General features: G+C 42.9%; 2 protein-coding genes across 3 annotated transcripts in view; both read left to right on the top strand.

Annotated features, from left to right (window-relative positions):
- The first annotated feature begins 96 nt into the window (after positions 1 to 96).
- slc25a36a (solute carrier family 25 member 36a) lies at positions 97 to 13,123 on the top strand. 2 transcript variants are annotated; one of them, XM_088310825.1, is made up of 7 exons: positions 97 to 575; positions 1,994 to 2,158; positions 4,227 to 4,304; positions 6,413 to 6,513; positions 11,428 to 11,494; positions 11,579 to 11,868; positions 12,376 to 13,123. In XM_088310825.1, the coding sequence occupies exons 1-7, from the start codon at positions 535 to 537 to the stop codon at positions 12,567 to 12,569; spliced, it is 936 nt and encodes a 311-aa protein (XP_088166951.1). In that variant the 5' UTR covers positions 97 to 534; the 3' UTR covers positions 12,570 to 13,123. The 2 variants fall into 2 exon arrangements, with proteins under 2 accessions (XP_088166951.1, XP_088166952.1); XM_088310826.1 differs by lacking the exon at positions 97 to 575 and adding an exon at positions 1,307 to 1,347.
- Positions 13,124 to 17,712: 4,589 nt separating this feature from the next.
- spsb4a (splA/ryanodine receptor domain and SOCS box containing 4a) overlaps positions 17,713 to 27,610 on the top strand; it is a 28,446-nt gene continuing 18,548 nt past the window's right edge. Inside the window, exon 1 of the mRNA XM_088312110.1 lies at positions 17,713 to 17,912. The gene's annotated coding sequence lies outside the window, so the exon portion shown is untranslated. The remainder of the gene's footprint in view (positions 17,913 to 27,610) is intronic.

Here is a 27,610-nt window from a genome sequence, read left to right as displayed (position 1 = left end):
TTGAGCATGTGAACGCTGCGTGATCAGGGCGTAGCCGACGTGACGTCAGTGACCAATTGACCAATCACCGGTCGTGTTTGCCAGCCTATGAAAGTACAGTTAATACTATGAGCTCTGCCCTCTTGCCGCAGAGACCTAAGCAAAGGACAGAATTCGGACGAACGAGTGGATGTGACATATAAAAACGTCTGTAGGAGCGGACACTTGTTCTCAAACGAAGACGCTCCGCGGTGGCTCGCACCATCGTCTCGGCTTTCATTCGGGATAAAAAAAGAAGCTAGCGAGTGAGCGCTGAGAAAAGAGACATCGAAGCTAAGGGCCCCGAGTGGCGTGCAAACCGCCCCGCTGCTGGATCATCATCATCATCAACAACAACAACCGTCGTTTGTTGTGTCCGTTCGACGTGTGCATCCTCACGACGGCAAACAAACATCCACGAGAAGACACACGGGACGGCGAGCAGCCTTTTTTTTTTTTTTTTTTGCTCCTCTGCCGCAGCCCGGAGGTTTGCTGCCTGGCAGAGTATGCTAAATAATGAGCCAAAGGGACACACTGGTTCATTTGTTCGCCGGGGGGTGAGTTCAATAACATCTCCTGACATCCGTCATATTAAGGCTTTTTAAATCACATCGTAGCGCAAGTGTCGCTTTTCTATCTCGATTATTTATAGTACACATGATCATATTGTCGCAGCAGTGCGAGTAGTTCAGTCGTCATAATCCAATATATAGAAAAAAATGACAGTTGAGAGTGATTTTATTTGACTGACTTTTGTTTCTTTAAATGGCCGCACTTCCGGCGAAAACAAAATAAAACGTGGTGGCTTTTACTCTGAAATGCATCGTGTGGTTAGCTTGAATGGGTGTTGCGCAATGTCAGTGTGTTTTTTGTGAGATTTTGACCAGATTTGACTACTCAACTATCTATCGAGCTAGCTGGTTTGCTAGCTCACATATTATTATAGAGCAATTCAAAACCGTGGTACAGAAATAGGTACGCGATTATAATACAAACTGCGTCAAATACCTCCAATTAGCATTCATGCAATTAACGCAGACAGGTCTGACGGCGGCTCATTAAAGACAATGACAAAGGCCGGCTTTTGTTTCCACATGTGTTTGCTCTCATCTGCACACAAGCCCATTGGAATTCAAATGTAGCGATTTGCAAGGGGGACACCTCACAGGGAAATGTAGCTTGAGGTAAGAGCAGAATTGTCTTTTTTTTTTCTTTTTTCTTGTGCAAGTGAGCTCACGCCGCCTGCACATGCAGCAGTTAACATCGCTCTGAAAAGTAGGCGAAGGGTCACCACTGCTTTTGCATGAATGTGGGTCGGCCCCGTGAAAGGTAAATATAGCTTATGCTACTATGAAGAGAGTGCACTTTTTCTGCCAACTGCATAGAAGTCAGCACACGATACTGTTATTTTTTTCCCCTCGTGACCTAATTTAAAGAGCATTGGCTTTCTATTCATTCTGTCGTTTTTCACATGAAAGCATTGTTAAAGTTATTTGGTGAAAGTAGAGTGAATGTGTAAGGATTAAGCGGGTTAGCAGAGAGTTGTTAGAATGTAAATAAATTGCTGAGATCCATGTTTTAGGTTTGTGGCGCAGGACATAGTTTACTTCTTACTAATGGGTTCAGTGAAGGTCAGAGCTACCAGATCAACAGTTTACCAAACCCCTTTTGTGTTTTAAGTCATGTGCATGTAAATAACAACCTGAAAAGGATCTCATTTAGTACCATTAGAATTTTATATAGCCGTGGTGTTTGTAACATAAATCAAACGCAATCACACATGGAAGCGTAATTCAGGTGAGTGCCCTTATTCATCATCTCACGAATGTTCCAAAGCAATTCACATCTTCCATTCGGCTGTCATAATTACTTTTGAAATGCTCGTACACAATTTTCACACCCCGTCCCTCAATTGTCCTCCTTTGTCATTCCATGGTTCCGCCTCCTCAACGTTGTCTCTCGCATTTCTTGGCAGATGTGGGGGTACGGTGGGGGCTATTTTGACGTGTCCTCTGGAAGTGGTGAAGACGAGACTGCAATCCTCCTCCGTTACACTTTATATCTCTGAAGTCCAGCTCAGCACCGTAAACGGAGCCAGCGTTGCTCGTGTTGCTCCACCGGGGCCTCTGCACTGTCTCAAGTAAGGATAGCGATGGCAAATGTTACTAAATAAATTGGGATGGCATCAACAGTGTTATTGAAACTATACACTTGACTCTGTTCGGCAAATACAATGTGTCAAATTGTCCTGGAAATTCATATTTACGAATGGTCTGATGCTGCAATCTGAACATGCCTAAATGTTTTTGTCCTGGAAAATAAACAAAATACCCGTTAAAATGTATTACGATACAAGCCTCAGCTGTTCAGGTTAAAAACATATTGCACGTAAAACTTTAAAAATGCTTGACCACAAACTGCCTGAAGATTAATTCCGAATATATATACACTGCACTGGGTTAAAAAAAAAAGGTTTGCGACACTGCAAGATGCAGATTTTGAAAAGTTATTTCAGTGATACTGTGACCTACCACTAGAGGGAGACTGTAAACCGCGAGTGGTACTTGAAAACACTTTGAGAGTGAGTCACTGCAATACAATTCACAAAACTGTAATAAGAATTGTTTGTTCTTTATTGAAACGTTCCCTGTTTGCAAAGTGTGGTTTATAATTTATAGTTTTGGCTTTTACTACAGTGATAATGATTTGTTTCATCAACAAATAACAGCCGACATATAATTATTATCATGAGTGTTATGACTCATCAGTCCAATCGTCCTTTTTTTCAATCACTTACTTAGGGTTAATTATTAAAAAAAAAAAAAACGCTTAATATTGTGCTAAAAGATTTCCATTTATTCTCGACTGGCGTGTTTTTTATTTTATTTTTTTAAATATTTGCCTTTTATTACCACATGACAATAATGGAGAGTGCAATAACATCGATATTCATTAACTAATTAAGTAAACATTCTCTATAATTTACTACAATTTACAATGTTTAACACATTATGTAATATGGGTAATAATGTGTATAGAAGGTCTCATTACCCGGGTTAATTATTTTCTAACTAAGGGATCTCTGTAATGTTTATTTAATGTCGCAGATGTTTGCCTCGATACACCATCAATGATCACAAACCCGTTACGTAACACAATAAGGCTTCCTTCGCAAGAAGTTTTTCCTTTACTCAGTAGCAACGCATTTTAGGTTACCTGGAGATGGAAATTAGCAGTAGGCGTAATTTGTGACCGGCTGCCGGGCGATATTTGTCATGTGAATGACACTTGCCCAAAGTCAGCTCCCTCGTGACGCTAAACACGAGAAGCGGGAAAAAAAATGGCTGGATTTTAAGAAATTTGCCCTGCAAGGGCATTGCTTTGCGACTCTGCTTTGTTTTTTTTGTTGTTGTTTGTTTTTGAGCAGCCACAGCATCTTGTGCAGCCACGAGCAGAAACCTCACACCGCTGTTGTGGAGCAGACGAGAATAGAGTGATTGGGCGGGACGGAATAGGAAAAAAAATGGGTAAAAGTAGGTCAACATGCAGTGAGAGGAAGCCTTGTTATTTGATTTCACGATTTTGGTTGCGTAACAATTTCACCCTCAGCTCTCCTAGTGAGATGATTTGAAATCCAAGTGGGGCACTCTAAATGACTCCGTTTTTGTAACTTCACACATGGAAAATTGAACCCCACTTTAAAGGTGCAATGTCGAGATATTCAAAATGGGTGCAAATGTTGCATTTTTCAGTTTTTTTTTAATTTAAACTCTGTTTCTGGTACTAAATGAACCCAGGCAGTCGCCATCATTTCTACTAACTGTAAAGATCGCCGGAGCAAAGGTACCTGCCTCCTTCTTTATTTTGGGTGTCACACTATGTTGATAGTGGCGCTGTAAATATCTGCCTTTGCAGAATGTGAAAGGCCATGGCAAGATGCCCCACAAGTGATAATTTATTGGTGCATCTGTCTTGAAGGGATCACATTGGCTCTACGTTTACCAGAAAACATCGCTGTCGTGCCAAATGCAATATGCAATGGCGTTCGTTGAGCTCACAACTTCATGATGCACTTGTTATTTAAACATGAACGCGTCATTATTAAAAAATTTTTTATGTCTGAATATTTTGGATTCACATGATGCCACACACCTGAATGGGGAAAAATGGCTGCTGCATATATGAAGTCAACTGTTTTCTCTCTACAGATTAATTTTCGAGAGAGAGGGACTGCGGTCACTCTTTCGAGGACTCGGGCCCAATCTGGTGGGCGTGGCACCTTCCAGGTACGCTCACAATTTAGCTCTGTGGTATTGTCAAAAAGATTCCTATCTGGATCATGTATAAATAAATGATAGATAGTACATGCATTTAACTTTTGTCCAAAAGGACCAGCAATCAAAAATTCTTATCGTTATTGTTACATCATATTTTGTTGGGATTTTTGCAGAGGATGGAACAAATGAATTCACTTTAATGGGGAAGGAATGACAAGAGTGTTTTGAGTTAAGAACATGGTTCGGAAAAAAAATCACCGCCATCTAATAACAAAAAGATTTCAAAAACTGCAACTAGGTGAGTTATTTAGCAAATAGGGATGGAAAGGTTACACACGGACACAAAACAATAAGTTGAATCTTGGCCCAGGATTCACTCTAATCATTTATTTGGCTCCAGCGTGCATTCCTGAGTCACTGTTTTTGCACAATTTGAACCCCTCGGAATATTCTCTTCCAAACTTGTCAATACCTAGCAGCAAATATGTGCAGTTGACTAATCTGTAGGAATGCAGTTATTAGTTTTGCCCAACAATTTCAAATCTCCTGCTTCGAATTGATAAAACCGGAGATGTTTCTTCTCTCTGAGGCTGACCAGTCGAGGTTGCATAACCGCCTGACGTCAGCCTATCAAAGCCTTTCGAAAAACTGCAACAGAAGGTGCTGGCCAGCTGCGGCAAGGCCGTCATGTGACTTTTTTGTATTTTCACAGTGGGCACTTCCTGGAGGGAGGCAGTTGTTTTTTTTTTTTTCGGAATCTGATCTCTGACCTGTTCTGTTTACTGTGGCTACTTTTTGCCTGCGTTCTCATTCCCCAATTAGTCGATGAATCAGATTTAAATCAAAGAAAAAAAGTCAAAGCAGGACATTATTTCAAATTGCGGAAAATGCACATAAATGAAATGAATATGATTCAGTTACTGGTTTGGTCCAGAACATGTCGGAAAAGATTTTTTTTGATCTATCGTTCCCAAAGTAAAAAGAGATTTTTGCAAAGGTCTTGTTGTGATTGAACACAAAGACAATCTTTCTATTTGATGGACGCCCAGCCAACGGAAAAGAACCTCCCTGAACTGAATTTTGTTGGGGTTCATTGCCTCACTCAAGGCCACCGCCGCAGTCGTCAACTTGCAATTTCTTTTATCTATATGTAGCGTATAGAACAGCTTGCGTGATACATTACTTATTAAGTAAGCCCGATACGCATTCAGGTCAGCGTGTGCTCACGTTTCAAAACAAGGACAGTGAAGAGAGGTCATTGGCTTTCGTTGCACAAAATCCACTCGTGTTTGTTTCAAGAGTTGAAATGCCGATGATGCATTTCACTGGTTGCGCACAAAATGATAACAAGCACTGAATGCTGTTTATTATCGCCATCTATTTTCAAAACAGGATTGTTCAGGGTCACAGGGAAGCGGTCGCTTTTTGCTCTTGAGCGCCCCCATCCAGTTGGGAGGTCAATTTGTTTTTTCAACTTTCTGTCCAAAACCGCATTAAACGGATGAATTCTGTAACATTTCCTGCGTTAGAAAATGTTGCCTTGAAAATAACATTTGCTCATTTTTGTCTTGATTGCCGTTTGCACCGGAATTAAAGTGCGGCAGAACAGTAACTCACTTTCCAAATAGAAGTGATTCTCAAGTAAAAGTCACACTCGTCAAAAAATGCATCATGAAGAAAGACAATATTTATATAAGCTCTGGCGTATAAGTCACATTTTTGAGGGAAATGTATTTCACCCAAAAAGGGGCGACCAAAAACAATTAAGCGCTGAAGCAAAAGAGTTCCGCTAGGATACGAAACTTCCGCTTCTGACTCCGGAAAAGCTTTTCTTTTTCTTTCCATATCTCGATTCTTGCGTGGCATTGCGATCAAAGGTAGAATCCCGCTCATTTGTTGAGCCTTTTGGTCCTGTGAATGCCACACGCTCAAGGAAGGGGGCGCTAACGGGGCGAAAGCATTTGCCAACCGCCCAAAAAAGTCGAAGAAATGGAAAGAGGAAGAAAAAGTAGTAGGAGTTGTCATGGCAACTGGTGCGACGACGCTCGCACGCTCGCTAGTCGTCTTCAAAGTCGTCTTTTGCGATCAAACGAGTTAATGTGACTGATTTCCCTCAGGGCGATCTACTTTGCTGCCTATTCAACAGCCAAGGAGAAGCTGAATGGCGTGCTGGAGGCCGACTCCACCCAGGTGCACATGGTGTCCGCTGGAATGGCAGGTAAGCGACGTTTCCCCCCTCCCTCATGTCCGTTTGTCTGTCTGGATAGCTTGCTTGCTTTCTGTCAGTCCGTCTGCCCGACAAAATGTCTCTCCATGATGGCTTCCTAGACAGAAAGCCCAAAGTAGGACCGAATGACTCCCTCAGTATTCACCAGATGAATTATTTTTCCTCACGTTGAATTACTCACCTCCCCCCTTCCACCTCCTCAATCATATCCTTGTGTGCGTTCCTCACACCTTCAGTAAGATTTAAGGAATGCTAAAGCTAATCATAATCTATTGATTTTTTTTTTTCTTACACGAATATATTAAAAAGGGCTGTACCAGAAAGCACAATTTAAGACTCTCAGGATCATAAGAAATCTGTTATTGTGAAAAGAAAAAAAAAGGTATCATGTTCCTTTCTTTAATCATTTTACGTAGAAAGAAAACAAGTCTGAAAAAGGCATGTAAAAAAAAAAAAAGTATCGCGGAACCTTAAAGATCAAACGGTTCCGTTTCTACAACACTTATACAAGCGCATTTATTATTTAAGACAAAAAATGGCAATTTGGTCAGCAAACACTGTCAGCCTTTAGTGCGATATGTTAACTGGCATCAACGTCCATTCGATTAATTGGTCCACTTCACGTCACGATTTTCCAATTTTCCCAGAAAACTTCAATTGCGTTTGAAATTTGAGGTTCCGCTGTGCCATCTCAAGTTCTCTGCAGACATTTCTTTCACTCAAACGGTACGAGAGCAAATGGGCACGTGATGACTTTGCTGGCCTCCATTCCTGACACAAACACAAACATGCACTCGGTGTTTGGTGCTTTTTAGGGAAAAACACAAAAAGGTCCTCGAAGTTTAGGTTGTGCTTTTTAGAAAAAAAAAAAAAAAAAAAGACATCTTAACCTCATTTCCTCCCAGTTTTTTCAAACCATCATCCTTCCCTTTTTTTTTTTATTTCATCCTCCTCATTCTTCTTCTTGACTTTGAGTTTGAGGCCTTTTGCGAGGTCTCTAAATGGTTTGAACATGGCAGTTGTTGCTTATACAATGTGGTCTGGGCCCCCTTCTTTGCTCTGTCTGTATAGAGGAAAGAGCACGGCCCCCAGTGGTCAACAGGGGCCCCTGGCACTCGGGCGGACACGTCAGGTAGCGCCTCATTTCATTACACTGCTATGATGGTGATTTCAATTCCTAGTCGTAAGATGATGATGATTATGATGATAACGTTGCTTCCGGCAATGTTTTAGCTTCTGGTCTGTATTTTTCCTCTGTTGCTCTCTGCCGTAAGAGTTAAGTAAACCCTTTTTGTTGCTAAGCTCAAACGAAATGCTAACCTTGTCACCAATACAGAGTTTGAAATATTTGATATTCATACAATTTGGCATTCTGGCCAAGAGGCGGCCAAGCCCTTTTACTTGACACAACACAGCAACACTTGTATTTTCAATACGCAAATGCACGCGTGAATGTGCCAAGCATCATGTGAGCGTGCTTTCATAACTAGTCGACTCTTTTTCTGCTTAATACTTCCTCCTTTTACATAACTAACAATATTTTGGCATTGCTGTGTCTGCGTTGAAAGTGCTGATGACAGCACAAACATCTCTTTCACGTCAATCTCATTTTGGAGGCTCAATTTAAATTTGGTTACTATTTTATAGACGCCTTCCTTCCTGTTTGTAATTGAAGCCATATTGGTCTCCAAAAGTAGGTCAAACCACAGTGAAGGTCGCCATGCGCCTTTAGAAACATCACTATTGCATAAGATGCAGTTGCACGGCTACTTGAATATATATTGGCACCGTAATTCCAACTTTACTCCCAAAAAAATAATAAATTAATGCATGTTGCCACAATGTGCACAGTTGAGCTAATTGTTTACGCTTGGTGCACCTAAAAAAAATAAAACAGTGGTACCAAGATTTACTCATTTAATACATTGCATGAGCCACCTTGTAAAAAACTAACAAAAAAAAAACGTTTTACAATTTTGCATTATATTATAAAGTTGCATTGCTGGCTTAACAAGAAGAATATCCTATTTAAATACTCGTGCACTTTTAAGGTCTTTAAGCACACTTTTAAAATAGCATATATCATTTAAATTGCTGACAGTATTTTATTTAATATTTATTGATAATACAAATCTTTTGTACAATAGTGTACCAATGTGTTTGCAGAAATCAGTCCTGTTTTTTCCCAACTAACAAATTTAACTTACCTTATCATACACATCAGTAATCAAGCCCAATGTACATTAGAAAATAAATAAAAAGCAGGATCGAAGAGGATGTGACGTTCAATAACCTCCACTGAAAACTCGTCTGTGCAGTTTTCATTCTCTATTTTACAGTCAGAATATAATGTGTGCTGCCATCTTGTGGCCGACCATGGAATTGCACCCAAAATAATTGGGAGGCAAAACAAAATAGAATAGTTAGCTGCTGCAGCAAAAAAAAAAAAAAAACATCTGCATGATAGCAGGACTTTGAACCCGGAACCTTCGATTTGGGTGCGTTTACTGTCCATTTATTTGTTTTCGTGTGCCTTTTAAGGGGCATCCTAGTGAGTGACATCGGGAGCCCCGATTCATTCGCCTCATCTATTTAACACACAGTTAGTTTGTTTTTGGCGTCGTCTCAATGCTCTTCCTGAGTGTTTTCATTTTTTATTTACGTTTGACTCTTTCTGCTGTTTTTAAAATTTTATTGGCGTGGCAACACAAAGCAAAAACAAACCCCCCAAAAAATCGAGTCACTGCTTGAAACTCCAAAAAGCTGAGGCACGGCAAAGTCAAGATACACAATATAGAGTGTGAAAAATGAAATGAATCATCAGTTCAGCCCGACTTGGATTTAATGAGTTCATCATAATTTGGTAGCTCAAAAGTCGTCTTTTCCTTCTACTTGCCAAACGGACAAGGTTAGCATTTCCCCTTTTAGCCACGGCATTTGATGTCACCCAAATTATTTAACACGAGATGTTGCAGTCAGTATTAGCAGGAAGCTTAAGAATTCTTCTCCTGCTTTTTCATTTATTGGCCCGAAACTGGAATTTTGTTCCGGTTCACCTCTTTTCCGTCTGCATTTTCTTTGGCTCATCTGATAACAAAGAATAAATGGGTGGGATGAGTTAGTAAATGTAAAAAAAAAACCCGACTACTACTAAATGAGCTTAAGAAAGGGAATGGGGATTTGAGTTGGGGAAAGATGGAAGCCCTCCATCTCTAAAAAAGGGTTTTGGGTCGGGTGGGTGGATGTGACTGCTGCTTGTGTGTGACTGTGGTACAGAAAAGCCTGTGTCTATTTTAGGGCTTTACTGTAAAGCTTTCACCCCTGCGTGATTGGGTGGGACATCCCCGCCATCTGAGCCCCCCATATCTGCAGGCTACTAGCTGCAGCGGGGAGGAGCTGGAGGAGCTTTGCCCCTCCCCCGTGAGTACACGCCATAGACGCTACCTTCTACTTTTTCCTCCTCCTCTTCTTCTTTATGTTCTTCTCTCCAACCGAGCCGCGTCATCGTCAGGCTGTTGAACCGAAATGTTCCACGTGACTGCGGCTCATTTTGCTCTGGTTTTAGCGCTTCAACTCGTGGCATCAATTGTTTTGCACAACATAGTTGACGGTCAAGAAAATCCTCACGATGGCCCGGTTATGCATTTTCAACTTTAGTATGGACTGAAAGCTTTTGTTTAAGATTGCGTACTTGGAAAGAAATGCAGATGAGGCATAGGAGGAAAAAAACTGCCTTTCACTTTTAAGAAATAATAGTCAAGTACTTCCAAACTAGGGTTGAACTGATAAATTCGAAGTACCTGGGCTTGTATGATTGATTTATTTATTTTTTTTTTAAATCATCCAGAAGATCTCTGCTCACCTGCTAAGATGTGACGCCATCTTTTCCGATCTGCCGTTTACGTGCTCCTGTTAAGCCGATCAGCCGTGTAACACGCGGAAATCGATGTCGATGTCGCCGAGTCCCTTCGTCTATTTAGCGCATGCCGATTGTTTTCACACTTTTATCAACGCGACATCTTTATTAAAACGATTGATTAGTCCTTTAAAACAAGTTCTCACATGGCAGACTAGCTCTGCTAAGACGCTGCCATTGGAAAGTGCGCACATGATGACGTCAAGACGGAGCATGCGCAGACCGATTGAAATGTTTGACGCGTTGGCGAAGGCGATGAATTTGGATCCAATTCCCTTCGGATCGGCCCTTTCTATTCCCATTGAGGTGTTTATCGGGAGCATTTTCATACATGTCTGCGGAAGTCGTTGCGCACAAATGAGTCCCACAACAAGTCAATCCTCAAATACAGTCCCATCAAATTACAAGTGAAATTAAAATGTTTAACCGAGAAATGCTTCATTTTTTTTTTGGGTGGCAACCATTGAAGAGGAAAAACATGCCGCTCGGCAAAAAACTTTTGTTAAATCCACTTGGACTCGACTTTCACGACATTCTCGTCGTCTTTAAAAAGTCATTTTGTCGTTTGAACCCCCGCTTCCCGCATCGGTCCTGCCGAATAAAAATGTTCATTATTAAAAGCAATCTGCGCCCGGTTTTCTTGGATGAACTTGTAACTGTCACGAGTGTCTTTGCAATCATCTCACCAACTAACTGCTAAACGTACCGGTGAGAGAAGACGAGGCAATGTGGTGTGGAGCTTTTTTGGGGAGAAAAAAAACTTAAAATAAGGCGTCGTTTCCCACGACGACATGAGGACTGAAATTAAAAGCCATCTGCTGCATTCTCGCTCTGGCAAAGTTCATGTCCGTGACTCCATTTTGAAGTCGCTTAATATTGCAGCGGTCGCTTTTTTTGCTTGTGTTGAATAAATAAACTCAATGTTGGGGGAGATGAACAGTATTTCCAACGGACTCGACGTCAGTCTGAACTTGCGTGCTCTTTTTTAGGGTTCACAGCCATCACAGCCACCAACCCCATTTGGCTGATCAAGACCCGCATGCAGCTGGACTCCAGGTGAGAACAACCGAATGGCATGGAAAGCGGCCGTGGAAATTGTTTGCGGTGGCGAGTTTAATTTTGTTGCGGTCTCGCTCGCAGGAACCGCGGGGAACGGCGCATGAACGCCTTTGACTGTGTTCGGCGGGTGTACCACATGGACGGCTTGCGAGGGTTTTACAAGGGCATGTCGGCGTCGTACGCGGGCATCTCCGAGACGGTGATCCATTTTGTCATCTACGAAAGCATCAAACGTCGACTGCTGCGGTCGAGGACTCAGAGCGGCATGGAGGGCGAGGAGGAGTCGGTCAAAGACGCCTCCGACTTTGTCGGCATGATGCTCGCCGCCGCCACTTCCAAGACCTGCGCCACCACCATTGCGTACCCCCACGGTAACGACGCGCAGAGATTTGACACTCTTTCAATTGTTAACAAAATGAAAAGATCCAACCAAGGTGAACACTATCCGTATCGGTGCAAGGCACCAACGTAAATTATAAGTCAGGATTTTTGTTGACATTTTTCTATTTCAATAACTGAGCATCCACAAAAGGAATTCTGTGCAGTCCCAACAATTAACCGGCCCATGTTAGCTATTTTTTGGGGAATCATGGATTTTATTTTTCTTTGACGATTTTTTTTTTGGAAACCCTTAAGACAAAATCATTCAAACATTTTAATGCGACCAAAAATTTGTCAAAAAAAAAAATACAAATCTCGGCCTCATCTTGAATTTTTTTTATTTTTTGCTTTCTTGTCAAGTAAAACAAATACAAATTCAACAACTCGTGCCGCTAGAGTAAGCTCGTTTCGATAGTTTATTGCGATGAATTTTTGAAATGACGTCTTGAGTTTCAACATCGTGTTTTTTTTTTTCTACTCCGCTTTCCAAACTGCAGAGGTCATCCGCACAAGGCTACGAGAAGAAGGCAGCAAGTACCGCTCCTTCTTCCAAACGCTGCTGACCGTCCCCCGGGAGGAAGGTTACCGGGCGCTCTACCGCGGCCTCACCACGCACCTCGTCAGACAGATTCCCAACACGGCCATCATGATGTGCACCTACGAAGTGGTGGTCTACCTGTTCGGCCGTTAGCGTGCGCCTGAGGCTCTGCTCCTTCCGCTGTGGACAGACTCCAAAATGAAGACCAAAGGAAAAGTCAAGAAGCTGAAGTGGACCAGCAAAGTCTCAAAGGTGAAAGGAGGAAGGAGGAAGCCCGTTGGTACCATTTGGAGCTCTCGACTGCTCGTTCCCGTCCTTATCTTGTCGGAAGAGAAAGATTGCTGAATGTTGCCTCGGATAAGAGACGTGTTGGCACAAAGAAAGTGGCCTCAACGGAAAAAAGGTTGAAGAGCACAATTCAGTGGCCTTAAGGATCGTTTCTACACGAGATGGGTAAACGACTGCTTTTCATTCACGGTGAGAACATTTCACAACGGGGGAATGCTTGAAGGCGATTGCAATTGGCGGGAAGAGAAAAGCAAAATTGAGAGCAAAGACACGGTTCAGGATTCGCTAATTTGCCTTTTCAAACTTTTTAACCTGTCTTCCGTTATTCTCTCAACCAATTTTATGTTTTTGTGCCCAGGCCAAATAACAGCACGGCGGCGTCCTGAGATAGAGGAGGGGATTAAAAAAAAAAAGGAAAACTTCCCATCACTATCACGACTTCAAATTGTTTTTAAATTGCCACTTTTAAAACGTCTTTACAGAAACGGAAGTTAACGATAGAAGACTTTAACATTTTATTAAAATTTCAAATACATTTAAGAAAATATGAGCATAGAAAATGACAAACATTTTTTACTGAACAAAAGTCCAACAGCAAATGTACAACAAGATCAAATAAAAAGATGATTTTTAAGTTTGGATTCACGTCGTCATCGCTTCCGATCAAAAGATGACGTGATTGATTGGCGCTCGGGTTCCGCTGGCTACGCGGCTCGTTCGACTAACGCTAAGTGTGCCCGCTGGGCAAACGGCGCTCGCGTTTTCAAAATCTTCACTCCCGCATCACCGCTCGGGTGCATTTGGGCCGCGTCTGATCTCGGAAATATAATCACGGCTGTTTGCCGGAAAGTCGACGTTCTTGAGCAGTACGTAAATATTGCTTTGGAAAGCGTTTGCGAGCCGTCTGCGTCAATTATTTATTTATTTATTTTTTTCCTTCACTTGAATTGAGATGCCGCTGCTCCGTCTTGGCCACCTGGCGGCTTTCTAATACAGATGGACAAAAAGGTGTCGCGGCCGTCATATTATTCGTTCGTAAGCGAAGATAAAGCGTGGATGCCCGCGAGGGCTGTTATCTGTCCACGTTTTGCATCGTTAGCGTTTAGCACAACGGACTTTGGTCGCGGCAAAGCGACGCGTTTTGTTCTAAATACACAACGTGTCATTCGTTTGCTTTTAGATTTTGACGCTGAACTTCAATTTGGAGTGGCATTGAACAGCTCGCTCTATGCCAGATTGTTGCAAAGTGAGTTGAGTTCAGTGCTCTTATCTCAAATGTTTGCTCACAAGTCAAAGCACCAAATAATCAGTCAACCGCCGACGTGCAGCTGGAGCATCTCGAGGCACAACTGTCTTGCTTCGGCAACTGTTGAAGTCCGTTAAGGAGCTTCATTTCGACAAAAGTAGCCTTGTGGCACCTTCGGGCAATTCTCGTACAAAACAAACGTTATCAAGGGGGCGTCGATTCCTTGCAGATTTTATAGCAGGAGTTTACTGTCGTCCGTCAAATTAGCACTGAATTCACATCTGGTCCGGTTGATGTCCGAGGTTCATTGCCAGATGAGTTTTTTTTTTTTTGAGAAAGAAGTATATTGTCTTTGCTCAAGTCCTTTACCTTTGTACTACTCCCCTTCAAGCATTCCCCTCGAAGCACTGCTTCCCTCGCAAATACAAATACTACTTGAAATGGCCTATCACTCAAACACCTCAAAAAAGGATAGGGGGGGAAAAAACAAAACCGATTTTCCGTCTGGATTTTTAAATTTTTTTGCCTCCATGATCCGGTGCCTGGTCGTGACAATATCTGAATTGAAGGCCGAGTCTTTTATGAAATGTGATTGCCCAGAAGTACCAAAACTTCCAACGTCAAATGACTACATAGTGGCAGTGCGGTAGAAAAGTTGATCGCAGCCGAACCCGTATTTGTATGGCTGTATTTGTGCGTGTGTGTATATCACCTCCAAGATGCAGATTCTCTTTTAGGCATCTACGTGCGTAATAATCAACTACTAAAGATTTCCCAGCCCGACACTAACTTTTAATTTGACGAGATGGTGTGACTGCGAGTGCGGCAAAGCTCGTGTGTGATATGCGCAGGTGTCATTCCCTCTCCAGCAACACTTCTTCCTTCTGGCTTCCAGCCGAGCCGATAACATGCACTTTTGTGGCCTTTTGAAGGCTTGTGCTTTGCATTTTCTTGTGTGTACATTGTAAAAGAAGACAAAAATGTTTATGAAGAACATATTTTGCGCTACTGCTCTTATAGCAAATATATTGTACAGTGTTGACGATTCGTGCCCAGTGTGTGTGTGTGTGTGTGTATAATATTCTATATTCATATCATTATTTTTTGTCTTTGTCCGCGTACGAGTTCTTGCAACTTTTTTCTTCTCGTGTGCGTAATTGACATTTATTGTTTGACTGTTTTTTTTTTTTTTTTAAGTGCCAGGCTGCTGCAGGGCAATTACTTTCAGTCACGTTTTTGACCGTAAGCTTGAGTGGAATTTGTTTTTGTTGCAGTAATTGGGTGTTTGTCAATAATGTTGGAGTGTTGTCATCATTTGTGATGTTTACATAACTTGTTCTCATGTTCGAGTCTGGGCAATATACGTATTTGGAAGTGTTATACAGTGTGAGTGTTGGGAAAAAAATGGTAGAATCCTTTTAAATTAATTTAAAAATGTTCTGAAAATGTGAAACTTGTTCTTCAAAAGGATTATCCTGAATTAACCTGATCATTTAAAAAAAAACAAAAAAAAACAACATAGACATGCCATCTTCTAGCGTGTACGGCCGATCTACGCGCTCCTCCGTTCTTTTTAATGCCTTCACAATCGACACACTTTGCCCATTTCCCTAACTAGAATAGAATTGCAAGAAACCAAACTTATTTATGCATGAGTTCTCTTGAACACAGAACATTTATTGCAGTATTGTTACAGAGGCGAGCAAAGCCCTGCGCTGTTACTTGGAATGATCAATTTTCCTGATCTGGTGATACTTAGCTAACACTTAATTGCAAAGTAAAAAAAAAACAAAACTACAGATTAGTTTTTTTCTAACTCGTTTTTCTTTAACCAGACTAATCGCGTTTGTCTTGTTCCGTCGTAGTATAATATTAAAGGTCAGTTACCAAAATGTGACGTAAACAAACTGGACAGGTGCTGATTTTTTTTAGTTTTGTTTTATTTTAAATTCTCTCTCATTTCCATTGCAAGGGAATGATTTTACGTTGTATGTGTGGACAGGGTGCAAAAGATGTTTTGTTTTTTTTGGCCGCCCAACCAGTTTTTTTTCATTTGTTACTAAAACAGAAGAAAATAAAAATGATGTGAAAATAAGACCTTTGTTTTTATTATTGAACACACAATTCTCAGCATAAATGACCGCTCACCAACTTTGAAAAGTATGATTTTTAATTAATTTTTTTTACCAGTAAACACTTGTACATTTTATTTATTTATTTTCTTATTTTTAAATGTCACCATTTGGTCGGCCTTCATTGCTGTTAGAAAACATGGGAGGGGTCGGGGGAAGCATTTAAATTAAATCATTTGCAATCAATACCTACAATTGTAGGCGTATAGTATGCAATCGGAATTTTGATTCTAAAATGAAATATATTTGTAAGGGCGCGCAAGTCTGTGCAGTGAGTGTACTTACCAAGTATCGCCACTAAGGGGCGTCAGATTTCTTAAAAAAGGATGACATGCGCAGGGGTTCCAATCGATGACCTTTTGTCACCTGCACTGTAACTTTAGAGGCACATTATTTTCTTGTACATGAATAATTTAAATACATTCCTTGAGGTTGTAATAATTTAACTCTTCACTTATGGACGCAATATTGTGATCATGTTAATAATTAATCTTGTACTTAACCCCTGCTTTCTTATTCAATAAAAACAGCTGAAGCAACGCTAAACGGGTGGAGTAGTTAAGCTCATTTTATTTGCATTTAATCGTTAGGAACTGTTTGTTTTTCTGCATTAATTAAGATGCAGTTTATATGCATCTCGTGAAATATTTTTTCTAATGAAATCATGAAAGTACAGGTTTCAAATAATTGCTATATTGAAGAGCAACATTAACGTTCAAACTGCATAATGTTACAATGACTTACAATGGTATAAAATGTACAAAGGAATAAAATCTCTCATTTTGTAAAATGCATATTTAGGCCTACTGTGCTACTGTGTTTTATTTTTTTGTGATTGCGTTGTTTTATGGTGTAAAATGTTGGAGAAGAAAAAGACACAATGCCGTTAATTTATGAGTGGTGGTCAGTGTATCACTTCAGAAGCAATCACGCCAACTATAATGTATTCCATTACTGTCAGACTGCACTAATAATCACTTTTTGCCCATAAATCGCAAACCAACTTTGTTTACCCCATAAAATAAACGAGTCCATAGATTGGTTTGCCTTCATGATCACGTGACCTTACCCCAATGAATTGCCTCTTTTGGGTGTTTCGTTCTGTTCTGTCATAAGACTTTGGGGAGTCGTCAACGACGAAGTAGATTCTATCTATCTATCTATCTATCTATCTATCTATCCCCATTCTCTCTGTGTGTGCGTAATACGTGAGTATTTTTTTCCAATGAATTCTCATTAACCTTAATAGGTGGGTTACATTTTACTTTTCGTCGTACTTACTGAGCAACAGTATTCTCGAATACATTTTTGGCTACACTACTCACCTTTGTACTTGGATGTAAAAACGAGACAAGAATGTGTAAATGCGCCAGCGATTTGTACGATTGTACTTTATGGTCATTTGTATGTTAGAATACTGAAATATTTTTAAACTAAAAATGATATCTACATTTGACGTTTTATTTGAAGTGTCAGGAAGCTCTGATTGACTTCATACACTAGAGGTTTTCAATTTGGCGGACTTTATAAACAACCCGTAAACATAGCATCACAGCCTCAGCCAATAAGCGTGCGAGGTGACACGGCGGACGCAACCAATCAGCGCGCTAGTTGCTGAGTTAATGGCCACACATCATCCGGGTTTGTCTGTTCCACTTCCTCCAGCTTCCATTTAACTGCAACAAAGAAACACGCCAGTCCGTCGCTTGTTCACTACACCGCTGGAATTGCATCGTGGCCATTTACGTCGAACAGGACTCAAGACTCGTTTTTTTTTCTTTGCCTCTCAGGAAAGTGACGTTTTGAGACGAGTTGAGTTTCTTCCGTACGGTGAGTGTTTGTGGTGTCGCTGATTGACTAGCGCTGTAGTTGATGCTCTTTGTTTTGTTGATGTTTCCAAGTCATTGCTGATAAAAGAGACGCGCGTTCTAGGAATGGCTGCTATTATTTGATTAGACAAAAACGTTTTTACTTTCTTGCCATCTCACCGAAAGTGTCCTCGATGTGAGACTATAACAATATGTAAAGTTTAATGAAGCTAAACTGGGAAACATTTCCACTCCCGGGACGATGGTAAAACCCCCTTAGGGGACCCCCCACCCCCACACCGCTTCCCCCCCATCCTTTGGTGTTTGTGAATCCCAAGCTGATAAGCGAACATCTGTTGTATTTTTTTCAGTGAGCTCCCTCGACTCGAACCACCTGTTCAAATAAGAGCAAAAAACGCACACAAACGATACACTGTTCTTCCCATTTGCACTTCTACAGCGGTGTTGATTTAACAATGTGTTGTTGGAATTCAACTGCGCCTTCCTGAAAGGTGTGTTTTGTCTTTCGAATGTTTTGGAATATCCGATTTTTGCGCCTCTTGTAAATGCAGATGTATGGATACTGCAATCGGATCATGCAGGTGCCTGACATCCTGGCTGTTCACAGGGGCGTGACCACCATTTTTTTTTCAGTGGGGTGGCCAGGATGACACAACATCTCACTGAGGGGTGTCCGCCATGCATGATGCAGAAAGGCTTCAAGACATTGTATTGTTGTAGCGTGACACGAGGACGCACGATATTCACATTGTTCTCTTCTCTCTCTGACCAAGAAGTCATCGCTTTTCATGAATTAAAATGCGCTGACTCTTGCCCAACACACTCGTAATACAAACAGGAATAAGTCCAAGTAAAAAAGCGAGCAGCCAATCAGTGTTCAGTTGTCACACCTTTTTTCATTCATTCATTCTTTATAATTCTGTTTTTTATTATTTTTTTTTCAACTCAGGTTTATTCCTTCCTGTATTATGAGTGTGTTGAGTAAAATTTGTATTGGTGTGCATTTTATTTCATGAAACGCTGTCTGTGTATGTTACGATAAACTGTCTAATCATCCACATGTTGTGCTTGCTATGGTGGCAAAGTAAGCATTTGAATGTTTTTACCTTCATCATCTTTTTTTTGTCACTTTCAGCCATTAATGCAGTCCAGTTGGGCTTGGCCAGAATTGAGCACAATTCACACTTTTGGTGTTAAAATGAGCGCCACACGGATTTGCAATGTGACCCTTTGGATTTGTAAAGCGATTTGCACTTTTCAAGGATTGAAATGAGTCTTTGCAGTGCTGCAAGTGAGCCGGTGCTTCTGCGGCTACCTTGACATTTACACCACATTCTATACGAGGTGGGGAAGGCGACGAGGACACATAAAGGAGGGAAGGCAGTAAAGTGGAGAAGATTGAAGATGGCCAGATAGCCATCGAGTGCAAAAGAGGAACACGATACAAAACGTGGACGAAATGGTGAAGATAAGATTCAAATGAAAGCAGAATCAAGAGATTCTGAATCAATCGCATCCACAAAAGTGTGTGTGTGTGCGTGCGCGTGTGTGTCTTCCGCTTGATAGATAGCCCGTCACGAAGTGGGGGATGGGGCACTGAAAGATGGAGGAGGAGTGTTGAAATTGTGACAAGGAGTCATTTGTCTGTCTGCGCAATCAGAGCAGCCGGTCCGTACGGCGGATCAGCTGCTCGCCAGCTCCTCCCTTTTCGCCGCCCTCTGCGCCCCGACCTCGTTTAACTCAAACTCCATTTTAATGATTATTTTTTTGGCAGAACAAAACACAACGTCTCTTCCTCAAGCCAGCACAACTCTCAACAAATGTCCTTGCCTTCCTCATCATCGTTGTGACCTTTTGCTGGTGCCTCCCCCCTTTTTTCTTCTCACAAAACTCCTCCGTAATTAATGAAACTTTCCCATTTTCAAATCCTTCTCCTCGCTGCTCAAGTGCTTTAATTGCCTTTCCACTTAGCTGCCTGCAGGACTTAAACGCTATCAATTTTGATATTTGCTGAAGAGTTTGAGGATTTGAATGTGAGCTATTTGGAGTCCAACAATGTCTCTCAAAGATAGTTTGATTTTTAAAATCGTTTTTGATTTAATTTGATATGTGAGTCGTTGATTAACTTTGGCCCTTCTTCTTTGTGGCATGCTCTGTTTGTATGAGCGGTGAAACGTGTTGTAAGGCAGCAATTTTTATGCTCATTTCTTTTCGCTCTTCTGTGATATTTCCCATTCCGTCACGTTTTACGAGCCATTCGAAATGAGTCTGTAGGCTGGAACCGATCGATTGTATTTACATTCATTTCAATGGGAATCGTTCCCTTGATTTGTGAACATTTCAGGTTTCAAACGGGCTCATGAAACCAATTGACTTGCAAGTGGGCCTGGAACAACAACCAAACTTTCTCGCCTCATGTGTGCAGCCCCCCCCCCCCCCCGGAGTTGACTCACAGTTACTGCACACGACTGAGTTGGTCGACATTTCACTCTCGCTCGCGAATGACATTTGACTTTGCGTCTAGTTCTACCCACTTGCTCGCTGATGCTTGCGAGTCGTTTTCCCATCCGGTGTCGTTATTTTTAATGATTTAATCCTCCCCCGCAAAGACCAGATCCTGAAATTAGACTCATTCGATGTGCAAGTGATCGCCACGATCCAATATTCATGTTGCGATGAGGAAAATGCGCCACGTCTGTGAAACGCCGATTGCTTTGTTTCTGAGGAAAAGTCTGAAAATCCTTCGGAAACGCTCAATTATTTCCGAAGAGAAATATGTTTGTTGCAACGCCGGTTTGAGGAAAGCAGTTATTGATCTGGTTGTGTTGCGAGCTGCTGCGTCCCGCTGCCTCAAAGGTGCATTCCGGTGCAACGTGTGGTGTGGCCCACCACGGATGCCGGTCGGTACGCAGCAGACTCATTGCCATGACACCGCCCCTGAAGTCATCTCGCCATTCGTGGCGCTGTGAGCATATTTCTGAAATGTATGTCGAGTGACACGTTTTTTTTTTTTTGTTTTTTTTTGTTTGTGGGGAAGTCGTCGTCGTCTTTTTGGCGTCCACGTTGCCCCGGCTCAGTCGTCAGCGTGTGCGACGCGCGCTTGTCATTTCAGGAGTGGTTGCTGCAGGTTTTCCATAAACGTCGTCCTCTCTAAAGGCACCGCCTTCTCGTCTCGATACAGATTTTCATGTCCGCTCTTGTTACGTGTTGTTTGGCTGCTGGACAGTCATAATCCATTTTTTTTTTCTGATGGCAGAGGATGTGTGAATCAGCTTGCGCTTCCTGCAAAGTGATCATTTACATATAAATGATGGCAGCTCTTGCTTATTTTGTTGTGAGTCATTCTGTGCATTGCACCCCCCGCCCCCCCCCGCCCCGTTTTTGAATTCGCCTCACCTTGCCTTTGATGTACGTTGACAAGTTTCATGACGCTGCAGCGATGCCTCGCGCGTTTCATGTTAGTGTCATCACTTTGGCGACAGACAAAACATTTGAAATCTTGAGAAGAGGGACATATCTTCATTTTTTTTTTTTTTTGTATGCAACGTCATATCGGAAGCGGGAACCATCGAATTTGAGTCTCTCAGGAGTTCTCGCATTTCATCTTTGAAGATTTTGTAACACGAGTCTTCGTAAGTCTCCGCAAATAGACCAGACTGCACTCCTACTCCTACATTCCTCACACCGAGTTAAAACTAATATTAGCTCGATTCGGAGGCTTAAAAGGGAAACGGAGCAGCGGGAGCTCAGTCCAAAGGAATGGAGACGTTTTCAGGCGTAAACAAGTTTTGGCATCAACGGTGGCCGGGAAAGCCAGGACCGGACCGTCTTCTTTTTGTGGGCATGATGATGTTGCTTGGAGTCTCATGAATATTTCCATCTTGTCGGGTGGGGGGGGGGGGGCGCATGTGTGGCTGGCCTTCTCTAATTATGGAGATGGGCTCGCTCGGAAGACCACACGTGCGCAATTCCAATTAGATGACACTTACCGAGGCTTTAAACAAAGCAGTCAGAAAAGCATCAGACGCTTGCAGACAACACACGCCCCCCCCCCCCCCCCCCAGCAGAGCGCTGCTAATGCTGCAGCTGGGGCTTGCAGCTGCTTCTTTGCTTATTGTCTAACAGGGAGCGAAATGATGGCCACAAACTTGGCAGATGAGTCATTAGAATTGCGCGTGTTCTCTTGTTGTGCCATGAAAAAAAAAAAAATCTGACAGTGATGAATAAAAGTGTGATTCACGTTGACGGGCACTGCTGAGGATGGGCGGGGGGGTTAAGAGAGGAAAGATGTTGTTCATGAAGGCTAACGGAGAGAGGGTGGGGGTGAGGGGGGGGTGATGTGTCATAGATGGAAGCTGAAGGAGTGGCCGTAGAAGAAGAGAGAAGGTTTGGCCACAGGGATGCAAGATGAGATGTCGAAAATCCAAATCCAAATAAAAATGAAGCAGCCTGTATTGTTAAGTGTGGGCAGAGAGAAAAGTCGGAGGGGAAAGATTGTGGAGCTCGCGAACATCAGCGCGATGGCGTCTTGTGCTGGAGTGAGTCATTTTCAGACAACGGCTGGAGGTGACGAATCACAAGTTGGGAAATGCGGGAGAAGGCGACGAGGCCCGACAAAGTGATAGGAAGCGCGACTCGACTCCACGCAGGTGAGACGAAACGAGGCGGTCAGGAATCCAAAGCGGCCCAGAATATAAAAGCCAAAGATGATCGTAAATGTTTGGCGTGTGGACTCGATCAATTATTAACATGTGATCAAAGCTCGGAAATGGCGCTCGAGGCTCATTACCGTTTGCCTCTTTGATTTTTTTTTTTTTTTTTTCCTGAGAGATCAGCAAAGCCAACAATGAGCTGGCCTCAAACATTCAGTTCTGCATTTGAAACGTTCGTGAACGTGACAATGGAATAAATTGCTTCATGTCGCAATCTGACTCGGGCTCCCAAATTATGAAGCGTATTGTTGCCGTCTGGAGGAATCCGCACTTCTTCAAAATCACAATTTCTCAGCGGGGGATTTGATTTGATTTTCATTTTTTTTTTTTTTTTTTTTTATGCAGCTTCACTTTATATTTGCATTCATGAGTTGTTATATTGTCGCTTCGTTTTCCTTCGTCTCCGATTCGATACGGATGTGAACGGAGCCGCTGCCGTATTTTGTCATCCAGTTGGCACCTTTTTGCTTTGCTCACGCGGGTACGCAAAATCGGACCTCTTGTCGGGGATGACCCACGTTGAGCTTTCAGGGAGGCAAACGTGCGTGTGAACGCCGAAAAGATTTGAGGGAGGAACGCGTTGATGAAGAAAATCAGCGGGGCGGATATGGACGGCGTGTGCTTCACGTGTGCTTCACGTGCGCTTCTGACTTACCGAGCCAACAGCACCTGCGCGTGTGTCTAATCTCAAAGTAAAGCCGATTAGTTTGCCCCGACTCAATTATGTCGGAGCCAAGGGGGATCTGCCGTAAAATGCCGAGGCTGAGCTTTCGTCTCCCTCAGCTCGTGTCGCCGTTCGTCACCTCCTCCAAAGCTCACGCCGCGACATCTTTCAGTCGGAGGAGTTGCTGTCACACCATTTCATTTTATTTATTTATTTTTTGGGCCATTTCCTTCTGAGGTGTGCATTTGACATTTCTAGCGAAGATGGTGTTGGTGTGCCGCAACAATACATTTTGATTTTATTGTTGTCCAATTTATTCTTGAGTGCAAAGATGGAGACAAATCTTCATTCCATCGACAACATTTTATGCTTCCAAAGAACTTCTCAAGGCATTCCGCGTTGTCCCGATCTGAAATGGAAGCCGATTCCGTCGTTTTCCGTTGAATGGTGTGGGGTGAGAAAGATTTGTTTGAATTTTCTTCTCTTTAAAGTCATAAAGCGCCAAAATAATCCCATGACGGAAATGAGACCTCATGACTTGATGAAGACGAGATAAGAGGAGCTCCAGAACGTCAAATACAAAAGTCTTCCCTTTGATGCCGCCTAAACGGAATTTGTGATTATTTTGTATTTTTTTTAGATTTCCGTGGGCCAGTTTATTTCTCGGTGTCATTTGTTGACCTCGTTATTTTGTGCCGCATCGCTGACGTGCTGTAAAAAGATCCGTTTACTTGTTGACTTGGTTGCTGCGTGCGATTTTGGCCGTATAGAATTGGGCCTCAACTTCTTGGGGCAACTTTTTATTTGAATAAATAAAAATGTACAAAGTTTCGACCATTTGGATGCGTCCACCTTTTTATCCAAATCGTATCGGGTCCGAATTTAGAAGCGTTTGGGGATTTTTCGTGACAACGCAAGCGTGCGTGTCACGTGAGGTGACGACGCTCAACGACAGCCCAAGAAAAGTGCCAGCTGATGAGGCTGCAAATGCCGACGCCGACTTTTGAACGTGCCGCCGGCACGACTTGCAGATGAAGGTCAGGCTTTTGCACGCCACACACGGCCAAATGTTGGCCTTTTTTCTTTTTTTTTTTTGGCGTTGTCTGTGTTTGATGGATCACCTCGGCTGCTTTCGTGAGCGTTTGTGTCATTTGTGTGCAAAAAGTCAACTCGGCTGATTTCCTTCAAGCTTTGCGGAGGCGTGGCATCAGACATTATTTGGAACGGAGCCAGGAATAGAAAGATTTTGTTTTTGTTGGGCCTAATCTGCCGTTCGACTCGCTCTGGGCTGACATTTTTTATTTTTTTTGGGTCACTGCTTGTATGTACTCGCACTAGGGCTGCGTTTAAAAAGTCAATAAATGGATTTGAATGGAGCGCATCCAAACAAAATCAGTCGGCGCCAACACGCATGAAGGCACATCAGGACGTAAAACGATAAAACGTCATCGAACGGCTTCAATTCTTCATGGAAATATTCCGATTTTTACGAATTCGCCGAATGAAAGCAACAAGTTTGTACAAATTGCTGCCTTGCTACTTCTGTGAATGCCTCTTCCGCACCAAAGTCAAATTGCTACTGCGTGAAATCAATCAAAGTCAATTGAGAAGCAAATCGGACCTTTTGTGTATTGAATCGAATCGATTTTTTTAATTTTTATTTTTCCCAATTTGAATCAAGTTCTAACTCGCGCACCTTCAAACATCGACAAGCAAATTCATCAACCAAGGTGCCGCAACGTCTTCCCCTCTAAGCGACGGATATTTGCCGAGCAACACAAATAATATTCGCGACGGTAACGATAAGAATGGTTGAACGCCCGCTAATGCTGCGGCGGACTGACCAACTGCCGCACCGCCACGTGCCGGCACGGCACGCACGCCGTATGTTGACAAACCTTTAAGCTTGTCTTGGCTCTGACTGCTCGTATTGTTGCTCGTCATCGCTTGCGCCCTTGTTCGGATCCTCTATCTGGCTGACCTTTCACCTTCAGCCCCGAGCGTAAACGCACACAGGAAAAAAAGAAAAGAGGATGACGTGGTCTTGAATCCCGAGCCTCATCACTTTTTTATACCGTTCGACGTCCACGAGGTCACCGCACTGAAACCGTGACTCATTTGTGCTCTAAATAAATCAACACGCATTGATTATTAATTAGCTTGATCAATTCACAAGCTTGTTTTTTTTTTTTTTTTTGTTCTCCTTCTATTTAACATTAGTCGAGATGGTCAAGCCGCGTCGCGTCTCGCGGCGTCTTCCAACGTGTGTTGCTATGATAATTCATCGCCGTCTCAGGACGATGTGCACGTCTGTTGGCGAGGGACGTCGACGTGTCTCATTGCCACGGGGTCGCGATCCAGTCCGGAGTTCACGCTTGATATCCGTTTGTGTGCTCAAAACGTGTGAGGAGGGGGGGCGTCGTCGTCCACGCTGTCCCCTCAGCGGCCGACTGAAATGTTGCTCTGGATCCTTCGGGTGCCGTGTTCGGTTGTTCTCATGAAAAGCGCCTTCTTGGTGAGACGAGCCCGAACGCGACACCGGAGTCCATTATTAACGGAATCGCCGTCTTGAAATTGGACTTCATTTTCGACTTTTTTTTCGTATCGTGTGATGCTTTCTAGAATCGCAACATGATTTAAATCCGTGTCATGAATACGTCGCCGCATTTCCCGTACGGTAAAGGGAGGGAGAGCTCTCTTTCGTCAGCGGCGTCCACTTCCGGAATCAAATGAAGCTAAAATCATTTGAATGCTTTGACGCTCAAACTTTGCCGCAAATGACGCAGACGACATGATTTTTGCGCAAGCGCGTCGCTTGTGACGTGTTTTCATTTGCCGTTGAACTTGTGTCTTGAAAGTGACCGTGTTTCATGACACTTTTTCTCTGGGGGCTGTTTAATTGACAAATGAGCGCCGTGTCATCCGAGTCTGAACTGGGAGGAAGAAATCCACTCATCGTGTGCGTGTGCGTGCGCGGGACCGTCGCGATCCGCACATTTATGCATGCGGCTCTCCGGGGACCATTGCAAGGAGGACGTGGCGCAGAGAGGTCAGAGGTCAGGAGTGACAGACGCAGAGCAGCAGCTGTTGGTGAAAATGCAGGCGGGGGAGAATAAAGAGACGGCGAGGAAATTGGAGGCGGAGCAGTCGATTGAAAAGATGGTGGGAGGAAAAAAAGCCGGAGCGGTTCGAGGGCAGACACTCGGGATGAAGTGCCTGGAATTCATTCGGGAAGATCTTTTTCTCATTTTCTTCGCCAATAAAAAGGCAAAGCCGAGTTGAAATGAGTAAAATGGATAAATAATAAAATTGCAATTTCTTGCTCGAGTGATCATTTCACGAGACACTAAAAGATGCATACTTAGTTTTTTTTTAACCCCGCAAAGTCATTTGAGGTCACGTTCCTGACAAATTTTATTGAAGTGCTTTCAGAACGTGACAGAATTCCGCCGACGATGACTTCACCGGCAGCCCGTTTTATGTGCAAATGTGAATTTACAAAGTCGGGACGGTGTGTCCCGACCGATTGTTGAATTGAAAAGACGACTCCCCCTCTGGCATTCTCCACAAGTTCCTTCTCGGTCACGTTTGAGTGATGTCACATTCGTGCCCGACCGATATGATTTTTCTTTTTTTGGAGGACGATGCCGATGCCGTTTCTTGACATTCCGATAACCGATTAATCGGTCAATTCATTCAAATATAAAATTGATGAATGCAATTATTTTGTTTTGCTTACAGCAATTGTGATCTGAATTTCCGGAAGAACATTTGACCGTTTTGTCCTTTCGTGCCGTATTTTTCCGATTTATAAGGCGCAGTCTCAATGAACAGATCTATTTTTCGAAACATCGAGGTTATAATGCACATCGCTGCACATTAAGGGAACTAAATCAGCACAGCAAATAAGTCCAACCTTTTTCCACTTTCGTTCGTCATCCATTCTTAGGCCCAACGCTTTCCCGTAACCAGACGTGGAAAGGTTGCGTTTTTAATGGAAGCGGCAGCAGATCACCTCCCGCTGCTTCCCGACGGCCGCACGCCGATGGCCGCCGTGCGTATCGACGTGCGCGGGAGCGGCAGACAATCGCTTGCCGCGTCTGTCGATAAGCTCTTCCGTTGTTTTCAGTCCGACGCCTAACGGGGAGCAAGCTGACATAAGAGCACGTTGCTGCTCTGTCCTGCGAGGCCAAAGTGCGATGTTGTGCTAAAACACAAATTGCCTGCAAACCAACTTGTCTTGTTGTACGATCAAGATTGGAGAATAGAATTGATTTGGGAATGTTCCTGCCACTGCCGCCGTTGTTCTCCCTCCGAGTCCAT

Source organism: Idiotropiscis lumnitzeri, chromosome 12, assembly GCF_059441095.1.
Source record: "Idiotropiscis lumnitzeri isolate Australia: NSW breed Sydney's pygmy pipehorse chromosome 12, RoL_Ilum_1.0, whole genome shotgun sequence".
Taxonomy (NCBI): domain Eukaryota; kingdom Metazoa; phylum Chordata; class Actinopteri; order Syngnathiformes; family Syngnathidae; genus Idiotropiscis; species Idiotropiscis lumnitzeri.
Note: the sequence above shows the minus strand (reverse complement) of the source record. Positions and strands in the feature narration are given on the sequence as shown.